Source organism: Nomascus leucogenys, chromosome 2 (assembly GCF_006542625.1).
Source record: "Nomascus leucogenys isolate Asia chromosome 2, Asia_NLE_v1, whole genome shotgun sequence".
NCBI lineage: Eukaryota > Metazoa > Chordata > Mammalia > Primates > Hylobatidae > Nomascus > Nomascus leucogenys.
Genome location: NC_044382.1, coordinates 18,023,552 through 18,046,721, shown reverse-complemented (window position 1 = coordinate 18,046,721; position 23,170 = coordinate 18,023,552). Strand labels below are relative to the sequence as shown.

General features: G+C 42.3%; 1 protein-coding gene across 2 annotated transcripts in view; it reads right to left on the bottom strand.

The window, feature by feature from the left end:
- ATP10B (ATPase phospholipid transporting 10B (putative)) overlaps window positions 1-23,170 on the bottom strand; it is a 280,412-nt gene that overhangs the window by 99,511 nt on the left and 157,731 nt on the right. For both annotated transcript variants that reach the window (XM_030825602.1, XM_030825591.1), the window contains exons 4-6: window positions 18,546-18,840; window positions 16,818-17,012; window positions 1,261-1,465 (exon numbers count right to left, since the gene is read on the bottom strand). In XM_030825602.1, coding sequence (XP_030681462.1) covers window positions 1,261-1,465; window positions 16,818-17,012; window positions 18,546-18,820 — 675 coding nt within the window. In that variant the 5' untranslated portion in view covers window positions 18,821-18,840. The remainder of the gene's footprint in view (window positions 1-1,260; window positions 1,466-16,817; window positions 17,013-18,545; window positions 18,841-23,170) is intronic.

The following is a 23,170-nucleotide window of genomic DNA, read 5'->3' as shown; positions in this document are numbered from 1 at the left end:
ACCCAGCTTCAGTCAGTCAACACATATTGCCTATGAAAGCATTGATATTAATACCAACTGTTCACTGGTCTTTTACTATGTGCCTATCTTCATGCTAAGTAAGTCATGTACCTACCATTTAGTCTTCAAAACTACCCTATGGAAAGGGAACTATTTTTGTCCCCATTTTCCAGATGAGGGAACCAAGGTGTGAGAAGACAGTAACTTGCCCAAGGTGAGATGGCTGATGATGAGTGGTGGGACCTGGGCTTTGAACCCATCTCTGTCAGACCCCAGAGCCTGAGCTTTTACCCACCAAACAATGATGATTCCTCCATGATGTCTGAGGTACCATGTATGAAAGGGTGGGGATTAAACAAAAGTGTCAATGCCACTGCACTCCCGTCTGGGTGACAGACTGAGAGCCAGTCTCTTTTTTTTTTGAAACGGAGTCTCACTTTATTGCCCAGGCTATGATCTTGGCTCACTGCAACATCTGCCTCCTGGGTTCAAGTGATTCTACTGCCTCAGTCTCCCGAGCAGCTGGGACTACAGGTGCCTGCCATCACACCTGGCTATTTTTTTAATTTTTAGTAGAGACAGGGTTTCACCATGTTGGCCAGGATGGTCTTGAACTCCTGACCTCAAGTGATCCACCTGCCTCTCAGCCTGCCAAAGTGCTGGGATTACAAGCTTGAGCCATCGCACCCAGTGGAGACCCAGTGTCTTTTTAAAAAAAAAAAAAGAAGGTATCAATGATCTCTCTCTGCCCTCAAGGAGGCTTAAGCACTGTTGAGAAGTTAAGGAATACACAAATGGAAACATAGTTAATGATACCTTGCTGCAGTTTAGGAGGGGCAGAAGGAGTATTAGGATTTGTGGCAGGAGAGATTGCTAGGGCTGAGCTGGGCAGAGTGAGTTGGGATTGGATGAGCACAGAAGAGGAGTTGGTTCTAGTGATGATGGAACAGACATTAGACTCCTCGGTTCAGAGCAGAGAGTATAGTTTCCTCAGTTAAACAGAGTGGATCCCCATTTAGAAACTCTGAGGCCTTCAGCAAGTTATTTAACTTTACTAAGCCTCAGTTTCCTCATCTGTGATATGCAGATAATATCCATCTCAGAGGGCTGCTGGTAGGATTTAGTGTATCTAAAGTGCTAGGGAAAAGGAGGCATCTACTACTTTCCCCTCTACCCAGCAGGTTTAGTTCAATTTTCCAGTAGGGTAGGCTTGCTTCCTCTCTGTGACTTTACCATTGAAGATCTTAGAAAGAGCCCTACCTGCTGTGAGAAGCCCTTCACGACACGTCTTTGCTTGAGATTTGTCTCTCCATCCAAGCTGGCAGTTTCCAGATGGCATATCCCACTGGGGTCCGAGGAAAAAAGGAGGAGTATGTCTGCTGGGACAATCTCGTTGCATTTCATTTGGATGAAGTCTCCCACGCGCACATCCTTCCAGCACTTCTGCACGTAGGTCTGCTCTTTTCTTGGGTGAGAGAAAGACAGGGTCTGAGTGAGCTTTAAGTTTCATCAGAAAACTAATGAGAGAATAGAGGAAGGTCCCACCAGCACCTAACTATCCACCAAATCAGCCTGTCATGAGATTGCCTTGTATTCTACCTTACCCCTAAATGACCACCTCATAATTTCTCTAGAATAGCCAGGCATAATCTACAGAATCTCATTAGTAAAGATCTGTCTTTGGCCGGGTGTGGTGGCTCACACCTGTAATCCCAGCACTTTGGGAGGCTGAGGTGGGTGGATCATGAGGTCAGGAGTTCGAGGCCAGCCTGGCCAATATGGTGAAACCCCGTCTCTACTAAAAATACAAAAATTAGCTGGGTGTGGTGGTGCGTGCCTGTAGTCCCAGCTGCTTGGGAGGCTGAGGCAGGAGAATCGCTTGAACCTGGGAGGCAGAGGTTGCAGTGAGTCGAGATTGCGCCACTGCACTCCAGCCTGGGCGACACAGCAAGACTCCATCTCAAAAAAAAAAAAAAAAAAACCCAAACCAAAACAAAACAAAATCTGTTCTTATGAACATTTAGAATTTTTCTTCACTGCCAGTTCTTGTCCAAGTTCTGTGTTCAGCCCTTGCTTCCTTACAAGAAAAAAATTTTAAAGGAGAAGGTAACTGTATTGTCATATTAATGTGGTACTACTCTTAATATCCACTATTTACCAGAATAGCCAGTTATTACCAAAGAAAATAGAGTTTCAAGGAACTGGGATATGGGAAAGATTGTTTTTGATTATAAGGAGAGTGATGATCGGAAAGGCGAGGATATCTGCCACTGTCTAGGAAGATCCAGAGCCGCACTGAAATAGAACACTCTGGGTGGTCCAGGAATTAGGAGGATGCTACCAGGAGTTTTGATGAAATGAGACCTCACAGTAACTGTGGAATTAGAGGGCCGAAGAAATCTGAGGAAATCTGAGGAAATTCTTTTATCTTCCTATCCAATTTATCAAGCTGAGATAATAATAGTGACAGGAACAATGACAAATTTAGCATTTCTTACCTGCCAAGTGCTTGTGTTAATTAATATTTTATTTACTTTGCATAATAACCCACAGGAGTAGATATTATTATACTCACTTCACAAGTGAGGTAATTGGGGGTCAAAAGAAATTTTTCAAAGTCTCACAAAAACAGAGCTGGAACCTGAACCTGGGTCCAGCCCGACACCAAAACCCACAGTTTTTACTGCTTGGGTATACTACCTCCCTGCAGGTGGTACCACAGCCTCAGCCTTCCCACCTCCAGCTAAGGAACTCCCCATTTCTCAAGGCAATGTATCTTTTTTTTTTTTTTTTTTTTTGGAGACAGAGTCTTGCTCTGTTGCCCAGGCTGGAGTGCAGTGGCACGATCTTGGCTCACTGCAACCTGTCTCCTGGGGTCAAGTGATCCTCCTGCCTCAGCCTGCTGAGTAGCTGGGATTACAGGCGCCTGCCACAATGTCCAGCTAATTTTTGTATTTTTAGTAGAGATGGGGTTTCACCATATTGGCCAGGCTGGTCTCAAACTCCTGACCTCAAGTGATCCTCCTGTCTCGGCCTCCCAAAGTGCTGGGATTACAGGCGTGAGCCACTGCTCCTGGCTGCATTCTATTTTCAAAGAGCTCTCATTTCAGAAAGTCTTCCTTCTGCCTAACCAAATATTTAAACAGTTCTGCTCTTCCAGGTAATACGGTCTATTCCATCTTCCACCATTCTTTAAATATTTTAAGGCATTCATCAGGTGTCCCATGAAGACTTTTGGGCATGCCAAGCCAAATTTAACTTTCCAGGTGCCCTCAATTATTCCTCATGTGACACAGTTTCAAGATCTGTTCCGGAGGTGTGGGCTCATCTGTCTGCATTTGGAAATGTCCCGCTTTAAGTGTGGGATTTGAAACCAAACTAATATCCCACATGTGGTCTTTCTAACTGAGCCCAGCTGGCTTGAAGCTGGGTGCCTCTGAAGGCAGCCAGACCTGGAGAGGCAGGCCTTCCTTTGCTGGGCTTCTCCACTGATGCTGAGCCCCTCTGGGCATGTTCTTGTTTCTGTTTCTGCTGGAATCTGAGCTGCACTGGGCATGACGCATCTACTCTTCCACGGAGAAAGAGTAGTGAATAGAATTCCGGTTTTCTCCTTTGACATCACAAAAGTCCCTGGGGAGAAAGAGGGTTCTGATGTCTTCCTTGCTTCCTGGAGGCCCTCTGGAGAACCTCAGACAAGCCTTCCTAAGATCCAATCTTCCTGGTTATAAAAGATCTTCTCAGAAGACTTCCCCAGCCACCTGAAATAACGGTGCTTCCATTTGGAAGGCCGAGTCTATAAACAGGGACATTGGAATTGGGGAGCAACTTTAGAACTCGAAAGAAACACAGGGTTCTGCGGAAGTGCTCCGCGGCTCTGGGAGCTCAGTGCAGCAGCCACAGTTAAATATCATCCAAATGACTATTGAGACCCCTTCTTAGGATTTTGGGGGTGATGCGTCTGTAGCATTTTAGTAATAATTCCTCCTTACATGCGAAAGCACACAAAACAGGTTTCCAAGCACCTTTCAGTTGATCAGCTCATTCTCTGCTTCCACTCCACCCACATAACTTTTCCTTTAAATTTTTGCGGGTACATAGTAGGTATATATATTTATGGGGTACATGAGATGCTTTCGTACAGGCATGCAATGTGTAATAATCACATCATGGAAAACAGGATATCCATCCCCTCAAGCATTTATCCTTTGTGTTACAAACAATCCAATTGTATTCATTTACTTATTTAAAAATATATAATTGAATTATTATTGACTATAGTCACCGTGTGTTGTGCTATCACATACTAGGTCTTAATCATTCTTTCTAACTATTTTGTTTTTTTTTGGAACCCATTAACCATCCCCATCTCCCCCCAACCCTCACTTTGATTTTCTATGAATAATAGGGGCAGTCACCCCAGATTTGTTTCCCTGTGCCATCTTGGAAATACATTTGATTATTTAAACATTTGGTTGTTTATTTATATATCTAGGGTGGGAACTCCTTCACTAAGAGTGCCATTGTAACTGTCAAACACTTCGTGGTCTCTGCTGACTCAGGGGATATTTTTTCTTCTTCAAAGTAGCCCTGGGAAAACCTGTTAAATATCCAAGTATAAGGCATTGGAATGGTCCATACTCTCTGTGAGAAAAGAATCTCATAGAGTGAAGGAGAGACTGGTTTTTTTCTTTCTTTTTGAGAGAGTGCTTTAAAATGTTCTTAAATATTATAGCAAAATTGTCCCAAGGAACAAAGAATGTATCACTCATTCTGCCTTGTCTTCCTTTTTGCCCCCTCCTTTGGCTTCTGTGTCCTACTGGATAATGCCTTTGGGGATGAGGGGTATCCGTTGATTGCTATAATCTCAGCATTCTACCCAGTATTTGAGATTGGATTCAGGGAGAACACCTTCCACTCTGAGCAAATCCTGATCGCCAACCCTCCCAGAGCAAACTGGTTTTGAAGGTTTTGTTAAATACAAGTTGGCCAGTATCTGCATACAGAGGCATGTCAAAGGCAAGGCCAATGCACCTCCACCCATGAACACTGAATCTCATTCTTCCCCTTTGTAATAAAGGACTGCACTGCTTATTCTAGGATGTGGGTTATAAAGGTGCTGGAAGATGGAGTGCTATGGAGAAGAGCTTATGGCATATGTGTTTTTCTGAGCTGTCACTTCTGTGAGCTGGACTGGGGTATTGTCCTGTCAAGTCCTGTCATGATCTAAGTATCAATGGAGCCACCCACAAGTGGTAAGTCAGACTAGTCTCTCTCTTCTTTACATTGCTTGCTGGATCCCAAGGAGGTCACTGCTGTACTGGTTATAATTGCCTGTCTTTTCTTTAGACATAATCCTCTCTTCCTTAGGATTGCATGCAGTGGTGAAGAAATATTCTCAGTGACTGCTGTGGGTTTGCCTTCCCCAAGACAGAGATTGCCCAGTTCCAGGGTTGTGCTTCTCAAACAGAAGCACACATACCTCCAGGATACCCTGGTAGGCATCTAGGAATAACAAAGCTATGAGATCCATATGACTTTGGGGGCATTAAAAAAAAAGTTTAGGGGAAACGTAGTTTAGTAATTTGGCTGGTACAAAATTTGAAGAATTTTATTTATAGTAACTAAACTTAGTTATGTTAGGGAATCAGAGGCACATTTTGTAGGAATTTTAGGGATTAAAAAATGAGATCAGGGATATTTCCTTCTTGCCCTGGGCCACTTTATGCTGATTCTCTAGCATCTACGTTGTCTCCTCCACTGTTAGGACCATGTCTGTGGAAAAGTCAGGGATGCACACAGCCCAAGGGGGTTCAGTCAGGGGAGGTGATGACTGGCCAAATCCTGCTGATGCAGAAAAGCAGCATGCTCTTGCATTGAGTGAAGCCCAGGGGAGACCAGCAGCTGGCCAGGAGCCACCTGCAGAAGTCATTCTCTCATTAATCCAGCCTGTTTCGAACAGCTGCCCCAGGTGGACACATCCACAAACCCTGGATTGTCCCCCTGCTAGGGGGTCCACACCTGGGAACTGACTGCTATTTTAGTTTTATGCCATGTTCACTGCTGTTTAAAAATAAGACAAATCAACATGGCTTGGGACGAAGGCTCCATCTGGCAGATTCTGCCACGGGGAAAATTAAGTGGTGCAGTGCTAAATGGCTTTCCGAGAGGAGATAGGGATTATTAAGAGGTAAATGAACAGCCAGAGAGGTTTGTAGCCAACTGGATGCCATGGCAGAGCAGGTGAAAGGGGAAATAGAGGGAGGAGAGGATGCTGAAGGCTCCATTTCTCAAGTATCTGGATTTTATTAAAAGAGTTTCAGGCAACTAGAGTAGAGGGGATTTTTCAGAAGAATTAGTTATCTTATGGAACTTCCCATTCCACACAGGATGATGAGCTGTCCTGGCTGTCCTTCAGGAGGTTCAAATGCTAGGCCCAGAATGCTCAGTGCCATGTCACTAACCCAGAGTGAGAGAGGAATGCCCGACAGAGTGACTGCAGCATAGGGATTGAGAGAGGCTTTGAATCCTGGCTTCCCTGCTTACAACCTGTGTGACCTACAGATCACAATGGGGTTGGGGAGATGGATTAGACTTGCAGGCTCAGGGAAGCACCAGAAAGAAATAGCTGAGGCCAGAGAAGCAGGGGGGTGGGTTGGGTGTGCGACCAGGACCCCTGGCTGGGCTGGAAATAGTGGAGGACACGTGTGATATTTACCAATCTGAGGATGCCTAGATATATTTGTGGAGAGTTGAGGATTAGGGTGGGAGGACTGAAGTTCTAAGTCAGCAGATTGGAGCTGAATGGCACGGCCACTGGGACATTTTTATTAATGGGACCTCATTCATACCCAGAAGCTAGTGAGGGCTGGAACATTTGGGTTACATTAATACAGTATAAAGTTCTTTATACTGGGAGGATGTTTGAAGCCCCAGGTCTGGGGATAACCCACTCCTGACCTTTTTGACCATGTGGTGGCAGTAAAGAAAGCAGAACTGCACTTAGAATGTCACCAAGCAGTGATGGCCATGGAAACACTGTGCTTCAGAGGACACGGAAGTCACAGGTGCCATCCAGCAAGATCATAGCCATGGGTTACGATTCTTCAGCCTGGAGGTATTCAAGGATATGAATTGCCTCCCAAATGCTCGTCCTTTAACCTCTGCAGATCCAAATGCTGCCTTTCTCTTTTCACTCCTGGGCACTGGACATGACAGTGCACATCTTGTTGCCATGCTTCCCTGAATATTACCATCCTATTTCCTAATTGTCATGTGCATCTTCTATTTTAAAGTATGTAAGAAGCTTGCTAAGAGCTGCGATGATCCTGGGTCTTATATTTCTATAGGCACATAGGGTTGGATACAGTGTTTAGCACATGGGGAGTGTTTAGTAAATATCAATTGATTCCTTGTATATTTTTTCTTGAATACAGGAAGTAGAAAGGCAGTTTTTCCTAACCTTTGGCCATTTTAACATCTTTGTTATAGATACCCTAGTGGAGACTTCTAACAATGATATTTTAAATTATTAGCTTACATGTATTGACTACCTATAATGAACCCAGCATTTAACTTCCATTACAGGTTAGCTGCCTAATAATGAAATAGCTTTTATTGTTATCATTATTCCTATTTCATAGATGATGAAACAGGCTCAGAAAGTTATCTAACTTGCATAAGGTCACACAGGTGTGTCTACAAGGACAGATGAGTGATGGTGGTGGGAGTGACATGGCTCAGCGTGGTCTCGTGGCTCTGTTTTGGAGTGAGGCACGAAGCTGATTGAGCCTCAGAAGAAGGTGACATAAACCTAGCAGAGGTTGGGTTGAGAACAGGAGCCTCACCTTTTGGAATTCCAATCTCCTTAATGGCAAAACAGACGCCATAAATCCTCACCCGTGGACATACAAATCATGCCTGATGACAAGAGTGCAGAGCATCAGGGACACCTGAATTCTTGTTTTATAACTCTCCCACCCAGTGAGTTTTAGGGAGGACCTAAAGCATTCTCTCCTGAAATGACAAGCTGAATTGGCCCAAATGGTTTATGGCCTTCTGTGAGCACAAGGTGAGGCAGTGGGAGTAGCGTGGGCACCTGCAAAATGGATGCTTCAGAAAGGAGCTTGGTTTGTTGGTGCCAAGTGCAGAGCAAAGGCCTGAGGGGTGGATGCAATGGTCTGCTGGTCTGTAAGTCCAGCCAACTGCATTTTTCATAGCCAGGCTTCAAATGATAATGGATGTTTTTCTGTTGTCTGCATTTTTCAGAGTCCTCCCCGCGGCCCATTTTGTTATATTATTAGAGCTTGGAGTCAAGTTCTATGGTTAAAGATTTTTTTTTTGTCTTCTTTCATGCAGTTCCAAACTCCAGCCTGTGGTCATTCTTTCTTACTCTCCTTGGGTTATGCTCATGATGACTTCTGCCTATCAAGGCTATCGAACTCTCCTTAGCAATATTTAAGCTAACATTTTATGAGTGCCACAGGCACAAATCTAAGCATTTTACATGCAGTAACTCATTTAATACCTGCAGGTACAACCCCAGAATATAGTTTTAGGGCGAAGATAGGCTTATGACTGTATTTTGATGTTCAGATAGCCCTGGCAAAGCTTAAATTCTGCCTGGTCAATCAGTTCATCTTCTTTTGGGGGTTTCCTTGAGGGCTGTTATTCAGAGGAAATATTAGTACCAACTTGCAGCTTTATTAACGGCTGTACAAATGTGATATTCTAATGTAGAATCTATGTTAAGAAGTTGAGTTGGACCAAGTGGCTGAGGCTATGAGCCAGATGAGGCCACCTACATCCCTTTTCTGAATCTAAATCTTGGTGTGGTATGTTCAAGTGTGCTGTGGATAGAAAGGAAAGAAAGAGGGCTAACCTCTAGAGAGTTTTGCTGAATTCAGATTTTAAAATCCTGCCACATAGACTAGCAGGAAAAAATGAGAGCTCAAAGCATAGATTTTGCTTTTAAATCATTATAACCCTTTCCACTGGTATCTGTGGCTCAGTGAATGTCCTTGGATTTTACCACTAAAACTATAAAACTAGCAATTCCACCCTTGTATGTGTTGGACACACAGCAAAAAAGATGAAAGGTTGGCATTGAAAAAATTAAGCTTGAGATGATTGGAAACAAAACAAAAATTACTGGCCAGGCATGGTGGCTCACGCCGTAATACCAGCACTTTGGGAGACCGAAGTGGGAGGACCACTTGAGGTCAGGAGTTTGAGATCAGCCTGGTCAATATGGTGAAACCCCGTCTCTACTAAAAATACAAAATTAGCCAGGGGTGGTGGTGCATGCCTGTAATCCCAGCTACTCGGGAGGCTGAGGCAGGAGAATCCCCTGCCCAGGAGGCAGAGGTTGCAGTGAGTCAAGATTGTGCCACTGCACTCCAGCGTGGGCTCAAAAAAAAAAAAAAAAAAATTACTTAGTACTACTTACGGTGCAGGCACTGAGCTGAACAATTTATAAAATAATCTCACTGGGTCCACATGACCCTGGGAGTTAGGTGCTAGTATCGGCCTCATTTAATATAGGTTGAAATGGAGGCTCAAGTGATCCAGTATTTGCATAGGCCACACATTTGGTAAATGGCAGCTCTGAGAAAGCCCAGGTCCCATGTCAAAGCCCTCCATGCCAAGCATCCAGTAAGGTCACTGCTTTACTCATCCTGTGGCATTGCATTCTGAAGTTTATTTCTATAGCTTCATTATTTTCAAGCCCTCTTATATGTCATCTGAACACCTTTTCACGAAATATGCCAGAGAGATATTATGATCACTATTTAAAGATGAGACACATGGGGCCCCAACTGCTTAAGTGGCTTCATTTAGGTCATGTAGTTAATTAGTGACATAACCAGGATCAGGACCTCTGGCTTCCTCCCTTGTAGGTTTTCCTGAGGACAGAGGTGCAAAAGGCAACTCACAGACAAAAGAAAACAGGTTGCAGGCCAGGCTAGGCCCTCGGTGCTACAATCTCAGAAAGCTGTTTATTTTAGCAGCCGCCTGACTTACAGAAGAGAGATGCTCCAAGTCTCAGTAAAAAGTCAGATTAAAAAAATATATAATCTGTATTATTCTTCCGCTAAGTTTCTATCATTTCTTGGTCCTGGTCTTTCTAATACCGGCATAAGCCACACATACAATATTTCATTGACACAGGAACAGGCTGTGAGCTGAAATATGTTCCCTCTGCCTGGCTAAATGTTGCTCCTCCCTCAGGGCTCTCCTGAAATTTTACTTCTTTTACTGAAAGCTTCCCTTGGCCTTGATGTTTCTGCAGGTGGGTGGGTCACCACATCCTCTGCACTTCTGTGTCCCTTTGCAGGTAGGCTACCGAAGCAAGTGGGACACTGTAGCTATTTGTAAGTTCCTCGTGACCCCTAGACTGAGAATCCTTTGAGGGCACATAAGGTTTGCCATGGCAATGCACATACTAAGTCTTGAATTAAAATTTGCTGAACAGATGAATAAGTGAGTGACCAGCTGTTGAAACTGTGGAGGGTTTATGTTTCATTATAATAGGGAACCACCCTGGATTCCCTCGGTTCCCGTTCCCTGCTCTGTACTGCATGTTTTCTGAATACAAATACAAATTTACTAAGCTGGACGGAAAAATACAAATCTCTTGCTGGTATGGTTTCTAGATTCATTAAACTGAGCCCTGGGAGAAACTAAACTAATGCAATTCTGAAGCTAATCTCTCCTCGAAGTCATTCCATAAATCTGATTAATGGGTCACCTTTAGACCACAAACACGGTTGCTGTATTAAAAGAAAATGCTCTAACAGGATTCTAATTCTGTTAACGAGGCTTCTGCTGTTTGCAAAAAGACATTTCCTCACAGTATAAACAAGTCTAGGCTGGATGATGCATGGGCTTAGGTCATGAGCAAAATTCCAAGGGCTCTAGTATTCAATTGCACAAAAATGAAAAAAAAAAGCATCAGTTGCTCAAATGTGTAAATTTGAGGTGAAACAAATAAAATGGATAGGGCTAGGGCATGAGATGTAATTTCTTATGTTGCTTCCCAGAAAAAAAAATTGTCCTCTTAGATCTTGTATTCTTTTCCTGACATCTGTCATGTGTCCTTGATATGACAAAAGGATATGTCTTTTAGCATCCATCAGTTAAGATAATAACTAACACTTATCTATTTAATAGCATGTCCTAGCTTCCTCTGCTGGGGTCTTTCATAGAATCAATCTACTTCAGAGGTGGAAAAACTTTAGGGACATATAGCATAGAATGTCCCAGGATGTGTATATTCCTGCTAATACGTGGAAAGCAATTTACAAGGAGTCAAGTCTCAAAAATATTTTAAAGTGACAGTGTTGAAGACATTGAGATGGCTTCTCCAACATCTGTTCCTCATTCTGTTGGAAACTATCTCATTTAAAAAAAAAAACTTTGGCTTTTACATCTTCCCGGAATGGCCCATAGGCTTTCGGGGAAGCTGACTTCATGCTGGACTCTGTGGGTGGGGACTGTGGCTCAGGTATAACCTAGTTAGTACAATCCCATCTCTTGCTCCTAGGGATTGGTTTAGGGATGAGCAAGTGAGGCCACTGAGATGTGAGGAGGGTCTAGGGAGTAGTAAGCGTCCTTGACCTTCCAAGATGGCTACCAGAAGTGTCTTTCTTTCTCTTTTCGTACATGATCACATGTAGATGTGAGGGCTGGAGCTGCTGCAGCCATTTCATTGCCACGAGAGAAGTCTCTCTGAGAGTTAAGATGATGCTGAGGAGGGCTGAATGAAAAGGATTGGTGAGAGCTGGATCTAGGATGCTGATTGAACCACGCTGATCACCCTCCTACCTCAGGACATTTGTAGTGACTTAAGCCAAGGAAGGCTCTTCGTTGTTTAAACCTGTTAAAATGGAAGTTCCTCCTACTTGTGGCAAAGAACATCTCAACTGACAGCTGGGTTAAACAAAGCTGATAGGCTACTTACTGAGGGTCATCCTAGAACCTTTATTCTATTAATGTGTAAATTTATTTGGCTATGGGTTCTGTTCTTTCTTAGTCCATCTCACAGGATAAGATCTAGTCTGACTCTCAAATTTCACAAAAGTGGAAACTGAGGTCTATATGTTTAAATGACTTTCCTAAGCTATTAATAGTTAGTCTGAGATCTGGGCCTAGACTATAGGCCTCTGCCTCCCAGGCCTGCATTCTTACCTCAAGGTCATACCCTCTCTCTGTCCCTTGAGGATGAACTTCAGAAGAAGAACCTAGGGCCAGAAGTGATGGCATGCCTGCAATCCCACCTACTTGGGAGTTTGAAGCAAGAGGACAGCTCAAGCCAAGTTCTAGACCAGCCTGGGCAATGTACCAAGACCCCTGCTCCCACTGCCCATCTCAAAAAAGCATCAACAAAAAAAGAACCTTATTACTCTTTTGCAGAGACTCCAGATTTCTAGAATATTTTGAAGCAAAGTTTGCAAGTTTTTGGGCTCATAAGCAAAATAGAACTTTAGGTTCAAAAAAATGCTCTGAAGTGTTTGAAAAAATTACATCAGTTACAAAATAATATATAATATCAGTTAAAAGTCAGGTTATTTCAAATAAGAATAATAATTTTTAGCTGCCCTAATAATGCTCAATCTGGCAACACTAGGCCTGTACTTCTACATAACAATAATTAGCAGGAGCTAAGCGACCAGCTCTGCCTCCTAGGATAAATGCATGGCCTCCCCACTTTGCTGTAGACACCACCATTCCCTATTGCCTCCTAACACTGATGCCAACTGTCATTGGCCATTTATCAGTCCATGAGTAATATTGCTTTTTAGAAACTATTCAGTCCATTTAATTACCTATCTGGTCCCTGTTATTTTTGTATACTTGAAAATTACCCCCAATTATTTTTGTATACTTGAAAAAGTAAAAATTCCCAAATTTAGATATTAAAAAATATTTCCAAAGCCCAGTAAATGTAAAGCAACACTGAGTTAATCAAAGACGAACAGGTTTCTTTGCTGTGTCTTTTCTTAGTCCTTCATGGGCTATGGGTCCATTGGAGGAGGGCCAGCATATATAATTTGGCCATGCACATATTTTTTTGAAGACTATTTCTTTGTCACTGTTATTCCAGTGAATACGCTTTGGGAAATACTGCTATGAAAACTCCATGCTCCTCCCTGCCAGTGTGCTGGTGGACTAATGTTTCTTTTTTCTCGATTGTTATCATTTTGGTTTTCCGATGTTCCCTGGAAGCTGTTGGAAACAGAACAACAGCAGCCTGGCCTAGGTCCCGCCAGCTCCCAGCAGAGGTGAGTCTGTGGTCTAATCCACAATGAGATTATTCCCAAGAACCAGGCCACGATTCTGCGATATTCTGGCAGAGCGAGGAGAACAGGACCAGGCTCACTGCAGCCCACGTGCATTCCTCCCTGAGGCACCAGTTTCCTGGCTTGCCACTGTGTGTATTCCATGGAAAAAAACAAGAGAGTAAGGTGGAAAACAAAAAGTGACGATGGATTGGTGCCAAAAGAAAAACAATGCTTTCTCGGCCGGGTGTGGCGGCTCACAGCTGTAATCCCAGCACTTTGGGAGGCCGAGGCTGGCGGATCACGAAGTCAGGAGATAGAGACCATCCTGGCTAACACGGTGAAACCCCGTCTCTACTAAAAATACAAAAAATTAGCCAGGCGTGGTGGCGGGCGCGTGTAGTCCCAGCTACTCAGGAGGCTGAGGCAGGAGAATGGCGTGAACCCGGGAGGTGGAGCTTGCAGTGAGCTGTGATGGTGCCACTGCACTCCAGCCTGGGTGACAGACCAAGACTCTGTCTCAAAAAAAAAGAAAAAGAAAAAAAAGAAAAACAACGCTTTCTCAAAAACTGCCTCTTCAAAGGAAGGCATCACACCCCAGCAGTGATTTCATCCTCTCTTTATAATTTTCATATTCAAAGGTGAGGAACAACTAAATGTTAACTCTGGCTGTCCAGTGTGCTCATAACATTCAAGACAACTAGATCTAGCTGGAAAAAAAATTATCCTTCAGATTAATTTTTCTAAACGTGCAACTGTGTCCCTCCAAGCAAAGAGACGAGAAGCTCATTTGCTGCTGAGGGATGAACATGGAGTTTCTTGCCGGGGTTCTTTGATGATATTGGTAAATAGCACCTAAAGTCATTGTATTAGATACTCATCTTGGAGGTTTCCCCTGGCTACAATTTTCCAAGTGGAGTTTGACTCATAAATCCTTTCAGCAGCCAGCTCCAAGCTGGCCACCTTTCACTCCCCTGGAGAAGAGAACCCCTCCTTAGAAGTAAGCAGTGCCTAAATGGCTGGAGTACATACCTCGAAGCAAGCCTCTTTCATTCTAACAAAGACCAGAGCCAGTGCGGAATGTCTGCTGAACTGGGGTGGAGAATCAGAAGGAATGAGACGGCCTAGGGTGCTGCTTGTGAGACATGGATGTTTTCCTTCTTCAGCAAGAAGTCAAGCTCTTACCTGCTAGAGACTCCAACATCTTAGGCTGCCAACTGCTAGCTCTGAAGGTGCTTTGTCCCTCTAGTCTCTCTGTGAGCCCAGACTCAACTCCCTCACTTCTTTTAGGACTACGTGGGTTGTCACAAAGTTGAGACACATTCTAACTCTGTCTTCTTTCTTTGCCACGTGAGGGCATGCCCTATCCTGACAATCTAGTTTAGTCATTTGCTCAGTGGAAGCTTTGAAGAACAATGACATGTATAAAATGACATTAAACAAATGTCTAATGACGTCAGATAGTCCAGTCATCCTAGAGTTTAATTCTTCAGATTTCAACTCACCCTAAAAAATATTGCATCTCTGTGCTTAATAATATGAGCACTTACACAAGTTAAAACAAGGTTTCTCAGCTTCAGGACAGGTGGTGTGCAGTCTTTGCTTTGGTTAAGACAACATCAGAGAGAACTCCCAAAAACAGAGTTAGTGATGAAGGAAATGTTGGGTTTTACATTCTAAAAATAATGCAATTTCAGCTTGCATTTACTGAGCATTTGTTGTATGTCAGATACAGTGCTAAGCATTTTCTAAGAATTATCTCCTGCAACTCTCACAACCACCTCAGGAATTGTTCAAATTTTATGACTTACAAAATGAATTTCAGAGAAGGTTATATTGCTTGTCTAAAGTCAGGCAGTTAGTAAGTACTGGAGGCTGTTCAACCCAGGCAGTGTGTCTCCTGTTCTGCTTCTCCTAACACAATACTCCATTGCTCCCCCAAACACAGTGATGCCTCTTCCCTCCCAGTGTCCTCAACCAGCCTTAAATATGCTTGTGGCCACACTGGGTTAAGAAGAGATGAGAATATATGCAAAACTCTTAAATGTTAGACACATTTGAAACAGTGAAGAAAATGCTACATAATAAAGGCCTCCTAATTTTAAAAGACTGACTCAATCCTCCTTTTTTTCTGGATTGTAGACTATAATCCTCACTGTAGAGAACTGAACAGCTTCCCTGAAATAAAATAATGATATCTCCCTACTCCATCCCTTCTACAAACAGTAACTGCAGTGATAGCAGCCACAGAAAGATGAGGCTGGGCCCAAGACTTCCCCAGAGTTTTTTGCTTTACCTGCTGTAGATGAGGCACTCTCGGTTATTGATGACTTTATCCGATTTGTACCTCCGGAGGTCTTCCCAAGCGTCCTTGATGGCAGTGACTGCCAGGATAACACAGATTGGTATCATGCTCACCTCAGGCTGGAAAGCGTTGACCACAGGGATAAAATTCAGAATCGCAATGCCCACAAAATAGAGATTGGCAAACCGGTGTAGCTGCTCAAAAATGTTTTTGGGGACGAAGGACAACACGGTGTACTTGCTGGTCTTGATTTGATTCCCACGATGATGTCTGTTGGGGTTCTCTTTGTGAGACCATCCTTCAAAGGGCAGGTTAGAGACCACTACTCGCTTCTTGTCTTCTTTTCTTTTCCACCTTTTCCTCCCTTCCTTTTTCATCTCTGCTCAATGTTGTCTTTTTAATTCTCATAATTTAATTTTCATCTTTTACTTGCCTTCTTTGCTGAAAATGTTTCTGTCTTCTTTCAGAAGGATACTAAAAATGAAAAGCCAGGCTGCAAACCCCAGGGGAGAAACATGACAAGGAAAGAGCCTGCAGAGAACAGATGTGTATTCACCAGGCCACTTCCTTCTACTTGTTTGAGACTCCACCTGTTGGAATGTAGACGTCACCCACAGGTGTCTTCCTTTTCCACTCTGGGCAGCCAAGAACAGGTGTACCAACTCTGGGTCCTAAAACCTACCTAGTTTTAAAAGCAAGAATTTTCAACCCAAGCAACTGAGGCTTTAAAATGGCAGACATTTTCTTGGTTTGGGAGACACTGCCTGACATTCTCCAAAGAGTTTCTCCTGAACTTAGTCTCCCAAGATAATCCAGCCATCCTAGAGTTTAATTCTTAAGGCTTCAACTCACCTTTAATAATACTGCATCTGTGTGCTTAATAATATGAGTGCTTACACAAGTTAAACAAGTTTTCTCAGCCTCAGCACTATTGACATTTTGACTGGATAATAATTCTTCCCCGGGGCTGTCCTGTGTATCATAGGATATTTAGCAGCACCCCCGGATTTTACCCACTAGATGTCGGTAGCACCCCCTACTCCCAGTATGACAACCAAAAATGTCTTCAGACATTACTAAATGCCCACTAGGGGTCAAAATCACCCCCACTTGAGAATCACTGAGTTAAATAATTTAGGAAAATAAAATGGAAAAAAAGAGACTCGTCCTGAGGCGATGCTGATGAGTTTGCATAACCCATTTGCAAGAGAGAACACAGGGATGGTTTCTCTTACCTTTCATAAATTCGAATGTTGGAGCAGTTTATTGCTTTATCAAAGCGGTGTCTCTTGAAGTCCTCCATGCCATCCTTGATCATGATGACGAACAGGACAATGGCCAACGGTAACATGGTGATTTCTCTGTGGAAGACTTCCATGGAGGGCATCCAGTTCAAAATCACCAGGAACAGGAAATAGAGGTTAGCCCATCTGGAGGGGCAAGCGAAGTGTGAATAAACACTACGGAGAAGAAAAAAGTACTTTCTCCCCCATTTCTTCCCTACTGTTTGGCCTTGATCAACAAAACATTCTCTTTCAGTGTCACCTCAAACATTATGGTAATGGCTTTGAAGCCAAACCCATCTAGATTTATTATTTCCATAGATTATTGGGGGAACAGGTGGTGTTTGGTTACAGTGTTTGGTTACATGCATAAGTTCTTTAGTGGTGATTTGTGAGATTTTGGTGCCCCCATCACCTGAGCAGTATACACTGCACCCAATTTGTAGTCTTTTATCCCTCTCCCCTTCTTACCCTTTCCCCATAAGTCCCCAAAGTTCATTTTGTCATTCTTACGGATGAGATTGGAGATGATTATTCTCAGGAATGGAAAACCATCTAGATTTAAATTCTGTTCCTGTTATTTACTAGTTGTATGATTTTTTGAGCTTATTTCCTCTTGCACAAAATGGGGATAGTATTATGGACTTTAAAGAGGTCCCATAAATATTACATGATTTATAATATTTGCATGATACACAGTAGAGGGCTCTGGAGCATGGCAGTTGCTCAGTAAATGGTCACTTATAATAATAATTATAATATTGAGGATGATACATAAGCACATATTTTAACTTTTAACTTAAAATGATCTCATACATTATCTCAAAAGCGTTGCTGATGTTTTCAAATTTTCCACGTGCATCTTGCTCTCTCTTGCCACAGTGCCTTTGCATGTGCAGATCTGTCTGCAGGAACATTCTGCTGACTTCTGTCCATCCCTTTTCACTCAGGTAATGCAGTCTCTCTTTCATGTTGTACTTCCATTCCCTGACTTCCTTAACTAGGCCAAGATTTCCTTATTATTCACTATAATAGCACCATATACCTCTCCTTAGAAGTATCTATTGTAGTTACAACTTTATATCAATTTATATAATTAAAAAACTAATGTCTGTCTCTTTTACTAGACAATATATTCAATAAGGACAGTATCTCTGCCTCTCTATTTTTTTTACGTATCTCTAGCTCCCAGCTTATGGCTTGAGACAGAGTAGAATCTGACAAATATTTGTTGAATGAAAGAATGAACGACAAATCTTCTTAAGACAAATGCATTTGGATATTAAAGGAAAGGTGGCCCCCAGAGGGTAGCATCTCTGAGTTCATCTAAGTGGTAAATACTTGTTTAAAATATGTATTGTTGGCCGGGTGTGGTGGCTCACTCCTGTAATCCCAGCACTTTGGGAGGTTGAGGCAGGTGGATCACTGGAGCCCAGGAGTTAGAGGCCAGCTTGGGCAACGTGCCAAAACCCCATATCTACATAAAAGTACAAAAATTTGCCGGGCATGGTGGTGCACGCCTGTGGTCCCAGCTATTTGGGAGGCTGAGGTGGGAGATTCACTTGAACCCAGGAGGTGGAGGTTGCAGTGAGCTGAAATTGCACGACTGCACTCCAGCCTGAGGAACAGAATGAGACTCTTTCTCTAAAAAGAGTATTGTTCAGACAAGTGGATCTGTACCTATGAAATTGCTCAAAGAGATTCCGGGGCAGGAAGGTGAAGAGGGTGTATTTGGTTGTGCAGGTTCTGTTGCCAGGGTATCTCCTGGAGACCTCTTCCCAGTCTTGGTGGAATATGCTGTTGTTGGGGAACACGATCCGCTGCTGTGTCAAGTTGTAGCTCTGTCTCCCTTTCTCTGGAGAGAGCAGCGATGTGGTTTCTGATGGACAATGGGGGAAGCCATCTCTGACTCTCCACTGCCACCGATGCCACGATGAGTCCACTGAGAGGGCCATTTCCAGCAACAGGCTAAGATCTGAAAACAGACACAGGAGGAACTATGTTTAGGAGAAACATACAGCATGTTGGCCTGTTCACTTCTCCCCCATCCATGTAGGGTAGACACTGAAAGTAGTCTCAACCCACACTTCGACCTACTTCCTTATAACTAAAGGTCACTAGATCCTGACCATTTGCTTCCCTGTTGTTCCTAAAGATAGGATTTCTGACATCAGAGTCATAGGACTTTGTTTAAGATTGAGTATCTGATGTTAGAATCCCTATGTTCTAGATTGACACACTAAACAATCACATAAATAACATGCTCCTAACACTGGGATATGTGCCATGGGAGCATTGAAGTGGGTGGGACGTGCTGTTGGCCTAGTTGGGGCTGTCAGGGATAGCTAAAGTGTGGCTTGCTGGGCTATGACCCTGCAGGGCAGAAGTCTAGCTCTGGTTCAGTCCTAGTGGTGAGCTGTCCCTTCAATGTCAGCTGATCTCCAGCTTCCTCACTGTGAAATCAGGAACACTATTCTTTCTATACTTTTTCCACAAGATTTTTGTGAGGAACAAGTTGGATAGTACAGAAAAATATATTGGGACACATCTTAAAACAAAGGAAAAGTTACCTATTCTTTAGGTTTTCTTTGGCGCTAACATTTTCTGATACTGATGACATTTTGCAGAAACTCACCTGTGGCCGGAACCTCAAAGGAGAGTGATAAGTAGAATAGATGAGACAGGTTCTTTCCTGGGAAATTTGTCCATGAGGTGACTGGGCTGTGCTACTGTCCAGTCAGCTGGCTTTTCTTAATCTAGATGGCTGGGGGTGGGGATAGGGGATCCCTTCCTTTTTCTCCACTCTATTTGGTGGTTTCTGAAACTAAGTACTTGATCAAGCGGATGATCTGCCCAGGCAGCAAAGAAATGCTGCTTTACAGCACATCAAAAAGCTTGCCCACCACCGTCAAGTCAGCTTCATCCCTGGGATGCAAGGCTGGTTCAACATACACCAATCAATAAATGTAATTCATCACATAAACAGAAACCATGACAAAAACCACATGATTACCTCAATAGATGCAGAAGAGGCCTTTGATAAAATTCAACACCCTTCATGCTAAAAACTCTCAATAAACAAGGTATTGATAGAATGTATCTCAAAATAATAACAGTCATTTATTACAAACCCACAGCCAATATCATACTGAATGGGAAAAAGCTGGAAGCATTCCCTTTGGAAACCAGCACAAGACAAGGATGCCCTCTCTTACCACTCTTATTCAACATAGTATTGGAAGTTCTGACCAGGGCAATCAGGCAAGAGAAAGAAATAAAGGGTATTCAAATAGGAAGAGTGAAAGTCAAATTGTCTCTGTTTGCAGATGACATGATTGTATATTTAGAAAACCCCATCGTCTCAGCCCCAAATCTCCTTAAGCTGATAAGCAACTTCAGCAAAGTCTCAGGATACAAAATCAATGTGCAAAAATCACAACCATTCCTATATAGCAATAATAGAGAGAGAGCCAAATCATGAGTGAACTCCCCTTCACAAATGCTACAAAGAGAATAAAATACCTAGGAATACAACTTACAAGGGATGTGAAGGACCACTTCAAAGAGAGCTACAAACCACTGGTCAAGGAAATAAAAGAGGACACACACAAATCCACCCTCATGGATAGGAAAAATCAATATCGTGAAAATGGCCATACTGCCCAAAGTAATTTATAGATTCAATGCTACACCCATCAAGCTACCACTGACTTTCTTCACAGAATTTGAAAAAACTACTTTAAATTTCATATGGAACCAAAAAAGAGCTTGTATAGCCAAGACAATCCTAAGCAAAAAAAAACAAAGCTGGAGGCATCATGCTATCTGACTTCAAACTATACTACGAGGCTACAGTAACCAAAACAGCATGGTACTGGTACCAAAACAGACATATAGACCAATGGAACAGAACAGAGCCCTCAGAAATAATGCCACGCATCTACAACCTTCTGATCTTTGACAAACCTGACAAAAACAAGAAATGGGGAAAGGATTCGCTATTTAATAAATGGTGTTGGGAAAGCTGACCAGCCATACACAGAAACAAACTGGACACCTTCCTTACACCTTATACAAAAATTAACTCAAGATGGATTAAAGATTTAAAGGTAAGACCTAAAACCATAAAAACCCTAGAAGAAAACCTAGGCAAAACCATTCAGGATATAGGCATGGGCAAAGACTTCATGACTAAAACACCAAAAGCAATGGCAACAAAAGCCAAAATTGACAAATAGGATCTAATTAAACTAAAGAGCTTCTGCACAGCAAAAGAAACTATCATCAGAGTGAACAGGAAACCTACAGAATGGGAGAAAACTTTTGCAATCTACCCATCTGACAAAGGGCTAATATCCAGAATCTACAAAGAATTTAAACAAATTTCCAAGAGAAAAACCAACAACCCCATCAAAAAGTGGGCAAAGGATATGAACAGACACTTCTCAAAAGAAGACATTTATGCAGCCAACAAACATATGAAAAAAAGCTCATCATCACTGGTCATCAGAGAAATGCAAATCAAAACCACAGTGAGATACCATCTTAAGCCAGTTAGAATGGCGATCATTAAAAAGTCAGGAAACAACAGATACTGGAGAGGATATGGAGTAATAGGAATGCTTTTATACTGTTGGTGGGAGTGTAAATTAGCTCAATCATTGTGGAAGACAGTGTGATGATTTCTCAAGGATCTAGAACCAGAAGAACCATTTGACCCAGCAATCTCATTACTGGGGATATACCCAAAGGATTACAAATCATTCTTCTACAAAGACACATGCACACATATGTTTACTGCAGCACTGTTTGCAATAACAAAGACTTGGAACCAACCCAAATGCCCATTAATGATAGACTGGATAAAGAAAATGTGGCATATATATAGCATGGAATATTAGGCAGCCATAAAAAAGGATGAGTTCATGTCCTTTGTAGGGACATGGATGAAGCTGGAAGCCATCATTCTCAGCAAACTAACACAGGAACAGAAAACCAAACACCACATGTTCTCACTCATAAGTGGGAGTTGCACTATGAGAACACATGGACACAGGGAGGGGATCATCACACACCAGGGCCTGTTGTGGGGTTGGGGGCTACGGGAGGGATAGCATTAGGAGAAATACCTAATATAGATGACGGGTTGATGGGTGCAGAAAACTACCATGGCACATGTATACTTATGTAACAAACCTGCACATTCTACACATATATCCCAGAACTTAAAGTATAATAATGATTAAAAAAAATGCTGCTTTACCTAGGAGTTTCCAGTTTCTGAACTCTTTTTAATAAAGCCTACAAGCAAACTCTCAAGGTTCTTTTTGGCCTAATTTTTCTTAAAGACCCAGAAGGATATTATCCAAAAATACATTTTATAAAGTTAGAAGTTTTTTATAATGGTCCTTCTCATGTAGTAGGCTCATAGGATAAGTCACTCAGTGGATGAGTGAATGTCAAGTACTATTAATCTTACAATGAATTACCCAGCTTGTCATGGTAAATACGATCACTTAGGAAAAAAAGTTTTATTTCTAGTTTAAATGGTAATATTTTACTTTCCTGATGTCTATATAATCTGACCCTCATCATAATTCTTCTCATAGCTTTCATCAATCCAACTGATTTTCAATCCACAGACCCCAAGCCCGCAGGAAGCTCTTCAGAGACTACGTAAAACCCTTGTAGCAAGCATGAAAAGGTAAATGTAATTACGGATGCCTATCATAATGTGACCAAAAGCAATATTATAACATTTAGCAAGTTGGAAATAATATTGTGTATCTTCTTTGTTATTATAAAAAATGCACCTTCATGGATTTCTTTTTTACTGCAAAGGAAAAGGAAATGAAAAGATAATTCATGAATAGCATTGAAAATGCAAATGAGAAATCTTGCCTTGGTTAATGCCATCCATATCAGACTTCTCTCAATATTAGGTGGTAAGATTTTCTTAAATGAAGAGGTTGGATTGATGTGGGAAATGTAGTTATTTTCAGTGAAGTAGGATTAAAAGTCCATTTATCATAAGAATAGTCTTTATTTTTTTAACCATGTAAAATGAGCTTCCTTAAAAGTAAAGCAGATATAACTTGGATGCCAAACTAGTGAATGAAAGTTTGATGAGGAACTAAATATTTATATAGTTTCAAAGTATCCTCCCCCAATATTATTCATTATAATGATAAAAAGAATCACTTTTTAGTGGACAAATGTGGCAGACACCACCTTACAACAGAGATCAAAGCAAGTATTGAAGCTGTTCTCACAGGGTTAACAAGAATTCTGGACAGAAATAGAGT